At 41.8% G+C, this 9,948-nt stretch overlaps 1 protein-coding gene across 1 annotated transcript in view; it reads left to right on the top strand.

Annotated features, from left to right (window-relative positions):
* The first annotated feature begins 560 nt into the window (after window positions 1–560).
* The window catches only part of pard6gb (par-6 family cell polarity regulator gamma b), a 33,392-nt gene continuing 24,004 nt past the window's right edge, over window positions 561–9,948 (top strand). The window contains exons 1-2 of the mRNA XM_038725151.1: window positions 561–890; window positions 5,768–5,990. Coding sequence (XP_038581079.1) covers window positions 819–890; window positions 5,768–5,990 — 295 coding nt within the window. The 5' untranslated portion in view covers window positions 561–818. The remainder of the gene's footprint in view (window positions 891–5,767; window positions 5,991–9,948) is intronic.

Below are 9,948 nucleotides of genomic sequence, written 5' to 3'. Positions count from 1 at the left end.
ACTTAATACCAATTTAAACCACTATAATCAAATATCTGTCCTTTTAACTAGAAGCCTTGAAAACGATTTGGGTTGAGAAATGCGTCCTCTCGCGCACTGGAGGACCAGTGTGCGTGGTGCTACCTTCAGGCGCTCTCGAGAGTGTCGTGAACGACCAAACAAAAATTATGCACAGGACTGGGCAGCTTAAGTCTTGCTTATTATCGATTAGTAGGCCTACCTTAGAAAATGTAATGCCATTTTAAATGTTGTACTCCACATTTATCAAACGATGCTTGGTGAAACAGGGCTTTGGTTATGATGAGGGAGAGGAAGAGTGTTTGGCAATCAATAAAAAGTGTTATAAAAGTATTTGCAGCCATATACATTTATGCGAATAATTACGGTTGTTATGTCAATAAGCATATTCATTATGTACCTGTAATAGGCCTATGTGTAATGGTATTATTAGGCAACCCTTATCTTCGACAATTAGGCTGCTACGATGTCTTGAAGCAAGAGATTTCGAGCGGCAAGTGAATGCCTCATCGGATCCCATTTTTTATGAGGGCTGATGTCATTTCAAAACTTAACTCACACTCCCGAGTCAACGCGGCGAGTTGCTCACCTCCGATATTCCCGTGAAATCCTCTCTTAAGTCTGGTGGAGCACTTTACGGAAAAACTCCGGGAGGTGACTAAACTAAAGAAGAGAGACAAACTTCTCTATCAGAGACGAAGCAGGACGATTTTTTTACATCAGAAACCCCGGGACCAGAGCCCCTCTTTCTGCGGGGAAAGGCGGCTGAAGTTTTTTTTTTAAATTGCAACCACAAAAAAATGAATCGGAGCTTTAATAAGTCGCAACCTCTGCGAACTGCGGACTGTAACGCCGTGGAAGTGAAAAGCAAGGTGAGTGTTGAGGGAATTGTGACTTGTAGACTCTAAATGGGAATTTGGAGGAGAAAATAAGGAGTTCACATGGTCGTCCCGTTACGGTGCTGGAGTTAGGACAAACTAACTGACGAAACACAAATTTGTCCTTTCAGTGACAAAGCTCTCATCTAGTCCATGGAACAGGAACCGAGCGCACCCGTTTCTGAATGTTAATGTAATTTGCACTGATTATTTTCTTCGCACTTCCGACTATGCAGATTGCGCTGATTTGGCTCTTTACCTCTCGGTGACACGACGCTGATGGGGGGGGGGGGGCTGCTTTGACGTTGTTTCTCTACAACCCAGCTTTTTAGCTGTTTGTTAGAATAAGAAGGTTTTTATCTGCTGAATCGGATGTTTTCGCAACATTAGTTGCTTTCACTGCGGGATTTTGTGCTGCAGAGTTTCAGCTTACTGATTGTTTGGAGTAGTTTTTGAGAGGCTGATAAAGTAATTGCTGCATAAATGAAGTTAGCCAGCAAGTAAATGAGCACACTTATCTACCAAATTTTAAGCTTATGTAATGGAGACCTCCAGTTAATACACTATGTGAACAGACATCTCATACATTTTGTAAAACATTCCCAATGCCAAACCTCATTACATATATTAAAACTAAATAAGACTTTGGATATCTATTTGATAAGAGTGTAGCAATCTAAGAAAACTTTTGTTTTTAGTTGTTTGGTACAGAAATGACAGCTGTTTATAGAGTATGTGGGCATAGTGAAAAACATCCCAGAGAAACACATGGCTGCTGTGTCCAATCCTGACCACAAAGTGAACAAACAGTGAACTCTTTATAATTTTGCCACAGCCGCTTAAGGACTTCTTGTAACCAACATTTTTCTCTAAATTCCATTAAAGTGACGACAATCTGGAGTGGTATTCAGTTATGTGTTTACACATGCCAGCGCACACACACAGTAAGTGAGTCTACACATATATGAAGGTTGAGCTGCTGAGTCACAGTGGACATGCCAAACTGAGATGGGCAAGAGGTGACTCATGCAGTCCAGAGGGCTTCTGGGCTGTCCAGTTTTAGCGAGGTGGTGGGGCAGGGATCTGGGATCAGGGACAACCTATGGTGTGTGACAAGAAAGGAGGGGGGCACATCTATTCCAGGACGCTGGTACAACATCACCAAAGAGCTTGTGTTTTGTTTTGAGGCAGAGTGGGTTTCGGGCTTGTTCCACAGAGACAGCAGTGGTCTCTTCGTGGCTACCAGAGGCTGTTTGTGGCAGCGTGGCTGGATCAGACAGGTTTAACGGTATCACGGCATTATCACTGCAGAGCTGACTCACTGTCATACAACGTCACATGTTTCCCTTTTTGGATCAGGTGTAACTCATCACTCTTACTACGTCATTTTGTTCCACTGTCCCTGGTTTTGTTATGAGCACGTTTGTTGTGTCTTGGAGAGAGTGTAGTTTCGCATCACACCCCTCTCAATGACAAATCCATTGGTAGCAAACCAAAATCTAGAACATTTGAGTTTCACCTGAATTACACCAGAGTTGAGCAGGTAGCTCCATTACTGGTAATTCTCTTTTTGAATGTGTAAAAGCAGAAATTAGGAGTTTCCTGAACACACCTCATCTAGTTCCACTGCAAGTGATGTGATGCAAGCTAAAAGGGCATACATAAGGAGGGGTTGGTCTTAGGCAATAACAAGAAACCACTCTAAATGTGCAAAATGAATCCATATTCCCTGCACATTTTAAAAGGTGGGACTTGCTGATGGAAAACTAGCAGACGTCTTCAGATGCCACTGTAAATTATAAACAGCAGTTCCTCTTACTTCCACTGCTTAAAAGGCAGATCTAAATAATCTATCCTTCCCACCCTTGTATCAGATGCTCAGTTGATAGCAGATTGAAACTCCATCGTCAGTCCTCTCAGTCATTTTCACTAAAGCCATCGTCACATAAGAATTAGTTATCTACAAGGCTAAGTCAAAGGGAACACAACCAGCTGTAGATTTCTTGAAAATAAACCAAGAAAGTATTTGACTTTTGGCATTTATAGATGTCCTGTGACCTGGATGACTGAGAATCTTCAGCCATAAGAGCTTGTTAGTTGAGTGAACAGCTCTTCCATATAGCCTTACATGTCCCGTTAACGATTTCTGTATCAAACCCAGATTTTGTAAACATGTTTTGGTCTTAAAGAAAATGTTACCAAACAGTAATTGAAGTTAAGCATAGGGGTGATATTGGTGTGTTTGTAGTCTGTGTAGTTGGTTGGTGCATGGCATGTGCCTTGGTTCTCACTGGTTAGCGTTTGGTTCTTCTCAGGGGAAACTGTTCGAGTGATAAGCTTATCAGAGATAACACTGGAGGTGTCTGGCTGCCTGACACAGAGCCTTGGCCAGGAGCTGGTTTCACTCACTTAAAGCTCTTATCAGAGATGGAGAGAGTGCGTAGGGATAGAGGGGGTTGGGTGGGATTTTGTAATCTGCCGTTACTTTTATTTGTCCTGATTTTAAAAGCTTTTATTTTCAACATCATCAGCATATTCTTAGTTTGAGGCTGGAGTCATTTTGCAGATCATATTGCGTATATATTTATTAATATTCTAAAAATGCCTAGAACTTGAACGCGATTTCTCAGGTGCATTGTCCCTAACTTACTATTATTATTATTATTAGGTGAGGTCAGTGCTGGCGAATGACAGAAGTCAGTTGTCTTCCATTTTCTCCAATGTGTCAGAGTTTAGTGTCTCCAGACATGTTTCAACCTGTTGACATCACTTTGCGCTGATACGCCAGGAGGACAGGTGATGTCACGTTTGTAGTGATGTATTCTTAGGTTTGGGTTTAGTGTTAAGGCCCGTGATTAATCATATCTTGTTCGGACTTGTTTGTACCAGAGGGCCGAGTTCTCCTTGTAAAAACAGATTGTTCCAACTGATCACGAAGCACGGTGCCAAGGGGACGTTCAGATTCAGAGCAGTGACTGGAGCTCACTGACAATTAATTTATGTGTAGGTTTCACTTTCCTAAATGTTAAGGACACCTTCTGAATACTGACAAACCTGTTTTAGTCAACATCTTGTGATGTAGGTTGAGTTTTATTACACGTGTGCCTCTGCACTCATTGAATCTGGTAGCAAACTACACACCCGCCTGGCATCCGCCTAGTCCCCTAACATGCCTCCTCTTAAATTCATAAGTCATCTTCTAATTACAGAGCTGGTTAATGTATCCCCTGCTCTTTTTCTCCCCTCCCAGTCAGAATACTTTTCTTCTATAAGCAGTTTTCCCCTCCCTCCCTCCCTCCATGATCATCTCTCCACTCTTCTGTTCTCCTCTGCTTTTAGCGTCCCTCCGCTGTGAGCTGATGATTATAGTAACAAAAAGCGCCTTAAGTCTACAAATTACCTCTGTGATTCAGACACCAGTGCTACTGCAATTGTCTGTTGTTGTGGTTTATTGAGCTGTGCTTTTGTGCCTCAGTTGTATATCTCCTCTTCAAGTTCATTCTTGTCTATGAGTCACATGATGACCCCATCGTGACCCACAGCTGTGCTCTCATTGGCTGGTTTGGTGACCTAGCCGGCACGATTGTCTGTGCTGTTGTGCATAAACTGTGTGTGGGAGGCGGGCCTGTCTGCCACTGTCATTTATATATGCTGAGTTGGCTCACTCCTCTACCTTATCGTTCTATTGTATTGCATCCCCCTTGCCTTTTCCTGCTGTTTTCTTGTTCAAAGTCACATGTGATGTGCAACTGACTATTGTTGTAATGATATGATCCTGGTGTGTAGTAAAACAAAGCTGCTGGGATTCCACCAGGAAATTGTTAAGCTGAGGTGGTTAGCCATCCAGATCCTGATGCATCTCGTCTTCGTCTGATCATAGTGGATGATTACCTACAACAACAGAATTTTGGGATTGGATTGGCACATTCACTTTCTTTTAAGTAGTTTGATGAAGTGATTGAAAACTGAATCCACTCCAATGTCTGTACACCAAATATGAAGCTGTAGCAGCCAGTTAGCTTAAATACTGAAAAGGGGGGGCTGGCAGCTAGACTGGCTCTATCAGAGGTAACCTCTGAAGATCACTAATTATCTAATGAATTATCTATGGCTGCTTAGCTTAGCATAGCAACAGCTGAATTGGCTTTAGTTTTATACTACTTTAAACCAACAATATATTATGTGTTTTAATTAGTGAGCTTGGAAGTTCTCATTTTGTTAGCTTTGGACAGAGACAGGCTTGCTGTTACCAGTCTTTGTGTCCTACAATTACAGTATAGACAAGAGTGGTACTGAGCTTCTCATCTAACCCCTACGGGGAAAAAGAAAATAAACATGCATCCAAAAAATGTCAAACTATTCCTGTTGATATGTGGCATTTGCCATCTGAAAAGTACGCCTGATCTTTTTCCCTGAAGGTTAATGTTTCATTTCATAATAGCATACAGTTTTTTTTGTTTTGTTTTGTTTTTATTGTTAGCAGTGGTATTTAAGTTGAGGTGGCCCACCTCTGCTATAAAACACTGCAGGAAACACTGATTGAAAAGTCTTTCATATAGAGAGACGGTAATTTAATAAGTTAATGCCTCCTTCAATCTAGTGGTGAGCTGCAATATTAATCATTTTAGCTCTGTTTTTCTGTAAATACATTTTGCTTAGAAACTGCTTCCCCTGCTCCACATTTTACATAAGGTCATGACCACAACTGTGACCGAGCTCAGCAGACGTCCTCTCTGTTCTTTTTATGTGTCCCAGTTAGATGGTTTAGATAAGTGCATGAGGTTGGACATCCTGGTTTCCTCTTCCTGATGTGTGTCTTAGGGACTGTCCTTTTAATGGCTTCTCTCTTTTGATCTTCCTTTTCTCTGCAGTATGGGGCAGAATTTCGTCGGTTCTCGGTGGACCGGGTCAAACCCGGAAAGTTTGAGGAGTTTTACAAGCTCATCCTGCACATTCACCGCATCGCCAATATGGAGGTGATGATCGGCTATGCTGATATCCATGGTGACTTGCTGCCAATCAACAACGACGACAACTTCTGCAAGGCGGTGTCAACAGCTCATCCACTGCTCAGGATCTTCATACAGAGACAAGGTGGGTTGTTTAGAAAGTTTTTTGCTTCCTTTTTCTTACATTTATTACAGTCCTTTTCTCCAAAATCCAAATCCTAAACATTCTCTCTTAAAACTGGTTGCTAATTTAAATCAGCATTGAATGGATAATGGCTTTTCAAATATCCTGCAACTTTTAAACCAATAAAATAATCATCTTTTGCAATAACTGGGTATTGGGCTGCAATTATTGTGCTGATTCAAATTAAGTTCCCCACAGAATATTTCCTCATCCAATTATGTGTTGTCCCGCTTGAGGCCTTTTTGTTTACTCCATGCAAGGCTTTCTGTGTGTGTCTGAATGTGTATTTTTGTGTTTCCTGTCCTCTCATTGGCTGGATCTGTCTCAGTCTGTGTCTGTCTGCCTGGCTAAGTCCTGTGTCTTATCCAGAGGAAGGGCTCGCAGGCAGATGATCTCTCTGTCTCTCACACACACACACACAGATGCACGCGCACACATACACACAGGCTGGTGCCTGGGCAACCCATAGAAATCAGGTCATTGAGCAAAGCCAGTATCCCGGCATGCCAGACATTACTGAGAGACAAAAGATCTGCATGAAAAGAGAGACTCCTTACTGAACGCCCCCCGTTTGTGTGTGCGTGCATGTGAGTGTGTATTTGCTCAAACACAACACCACGGTACCCTGAATGGGAACCAGTCCTAGTCTCTCCTAGTCTCTCTCAATCTCTCTCTCATTGATCCCTACTCTGGAGTGGGTCTTGACTGCCTGCCAACGAGCATACGAATGAATCTATCACGATTCACATCTATTCATACCCACAATCCTTCTTGGAATGTGCCTCTCTCAGTTTTGTAATGAACATGTACACTCCAGGGTATTGTTTTAATTGTTGTCCTGTGGTTCAAATACAAAAGCTAGCCACAGTGCGGTGAATTATCTTGTCAGAGATTTCCAGCAAAAAGTAGGGTTTGGATATTCAAGAGGCCCCACCAGACTCCTCCATTGTGTGATTCACTGTCTTGAGAGCTCAAATTTCTGGAGCTGAATTAACTCATTGTGCTTATAAGACATCCGCCAAAGATGTAAACAGTGAGAGTTTGGATTGTTAATTAGCTTTTTAGGATAGGTTTACTTTTTTATTATCTTTAAACGATTAATTTTTTTTGCCTTGGATAGTGACCGGTAGAGGCAGATAGGGGGAGAGAGACAGGGACATGACATGCAACAAAGGTCACTAGCTGGAATCAAACTAGCAACGGTTACATACCATGTGGCATGTGCTGTAACTATTCGGTTATCAAGGCGCTCCTTATCTGTGAACTTTTTAAAACACTTTCATATTTCTGTGTCTTTTAAATGGCATCATGGCTTTCTGCAAAGACAGCAGGCCTTTTTAAGTTTCTAAAAGGTTTTCTCTGCCCCCTCATAAAAGCAGCCATTTGCTTGTCAGTTCAACAAAAACATCAGATACATGTGATATCTAACATTTTATTTTTTAGGCGTGGTAACTTTGACCTTGCACTCTTAACTAACTTTAGGTCGCTTGCAAGGTTTCCCCGAGAAACTTGCAGAGTTGGTAAGCCACCACAATTGTGTAATCTCGGTTTGTGATATTTTTTCTTAGTACACGATGGCTTTTTTATAATATTTGCAGAGGTTTAGAGATTATTTTAAGTGAGCACCATAAAATATTGCAGGAAACCTTGATCTTGTAATGTCTGTAAACTACAAATTTAGGCATAATTTAACACATTGCTAACTCATGTTAGATAATGGCATAATTCGCTACTGACACATGGTTCACACCCATAGATGCAAGGATTCTGCTTCTGGCCTTTGTCCGATGTCTTTTACATCCAGCTAGGATGTCCCTGTTTCATGAGATGGGTTGTGTACCACGCATGAGTTTGTCTTTACCTTTTGTTACATCCCTTTTCTGCCACAGTTTCCTTCTACTCTCTGGAATACCTGATACAAAATGCCATAAAACACCAGAGAAACAGATCCCTGTTGAAGGACAGTTGTGGCGGCTCTTACAAAGGGCTTATGTTGTGGTGTTGTGGCATAAACACAGCGCTAACATGGTGTCCTGTAGGGGAATGTGTACTGTTGTGACTGATGCTGAACCAGTCTGGGCATCTTAAACCTCACTGCAGTCTATTGTTAGTCACTAGACAAAGAGGTGTGTGTATGACACTGGGTACCTCATGTATCAGAAGATCCATGCACTTGGAATGGTACTTGCTCGAGAAAGTATGTGTGCAGTAATGACTGTATCAGTCAGTGCCAGCCTCTTGGTACAGGTCACCATGTGTCTTCCCCATCCCAGTCAGCGGGACCACCCCAGATGAGAGACTTCACAGACATATAAAGACACTGACTCAGCCCTCAGTTGCAGTAGGTACATTCTGTAAAGTAAGTTAAACTGGACTGGTCTTTCATATGGATATGGGTGTGGAAAGAAAAAGAGAAACTAATTTAATTGGACTGCTTTACTATTTTTGTCTAAAGGCAATAACATTTAAGATGATCTCAAATGGTGGAATAAAATTGTTTCAAAATAAGCTGCCACATAGAACAAGATGTCCAAAAAAACAAGTTCATGGATACATTGTTCAGTACAGGTTGTTAAAGGAGTTTGAGATTAAGGCACAATGAAAGAAGGGAGGGGAAAGGGAGGAAATCAAAGAAACTAGGAGAAGAGGTATCTCAAAGTTTCAATAAGAGTGGGAGGAAGTTGGGGAGAGAGAGAGAGGAAGTGTGCAGTGTTTTACTCTTTTGGGCTGCTTGACTAATACCTTTGGTCTTTTGTATTTAATTTCTCCATAAATAGACCCTCCTTTCCACCCCGTGTGTGTGTGTGTGTCTCTCTCTTTTATCTACCTGACACCCCCTCTTCCGGTCTTAGATTGCCATTGTTGGTGACTTGAGCACGTGCAGCAGTTGTTTGGGGATACAGCAATAATCCTGCTGATGATACGTTGTTACTCTGTGTGGAGAATGGTGGCAGCTTGTTGACTTCACATACAGAATAGAGGCTTACACTCTGTGGTTGATTCCCAACAATAAAGCAAATCCATTGCAGGGCCACACACTCGCACCTATGGATAATTTACCTAGGCCGTCTTTGGACGGTGGGAGTAACCAACGCAGACCCGAAAGGCTGGGGCAATCGGGGTTTGAACCCGCGACAGTCTTGCTGTGAGGCGACGGTGCTACCCACTGTTCTACCCACTGTCCCACCATGTGGCCCTTTTTCTTTCCATTCGTTTTTTAAAATAATTTTAATATCAAAGAGAGAGAGATAAGAGATGATCTTCTAAAGGAGTGCTATTTTCCTGCTACGTAGCAAGTGTTTTGTCAGCAATGTAAATCTTAGTATGTGCAATGAGCTGTAGTATTTGGAGATATTTCATTTTAGCGGCGTACACTCCATTACAATGCACAATGATGATTTGTTGTCTTCAAAAACAGATAAGTGCCCCCAGTAGAAAGGAGCCTTTCTGTTAAATTGTTTACATGATGGGCTGGGCGATATGGCCAAAAATGTTAAAAATTCATACCATTCGATATCGAGAATTGTCAACGACAAATGTTTTCCTCAAATGAAATATCTTGATAGAAAAAAATTTATTGACTATGTATTGAACATTGGTTATATTGTTAAATTATGTTGCTATAATTGGCATTGTTTTATTGCCCAGCCCTATGATGAAGTACAGTCTATTTGTAATGTAATTACACAAAACAAATGGAGAGAAAACTCAACTTGGATCACTCGGAGCTTGGACGCATTAAGAGATTTGCGAGTAAAGAGGAATTGAGTGAACCGGCTCTGTAGGTGGAGGTAGACTCCTTCTCGGGTCGACTGTGTGGGCGTGTGATGTGTAGTGGTTCAGTCATGTGTGGTCAACTGATGATTGAAGTTGGATTGGGGTCACATTGAAATTGCTGTGTAGGTTTCTACATGGTCGT

The sequence above is a fragment of the Micropterus salmoides genome, unplaced genomic scaffold, assembly GCF_014851395.1.
Source record: "Micropterus salmoides isolate LMB-PRFRI ecotype aquatic unplaced genomic scaffold, ASM1485139v1 Ms_hic_scaffold_17, whole genome shotgun sequence".
In the NCBI taxonomy this organism is placed as follows: Eukaryota; Metazoa; Chordata; class Actinopteri; order Centrarchiformes; family Centrarchidae; genus Micropterus; species Micropterus salmoides.
Note: the sequence above shows the minus strand (reverse complement) of the source record. Positions and strands in the feature narration are given on the sequence as shown.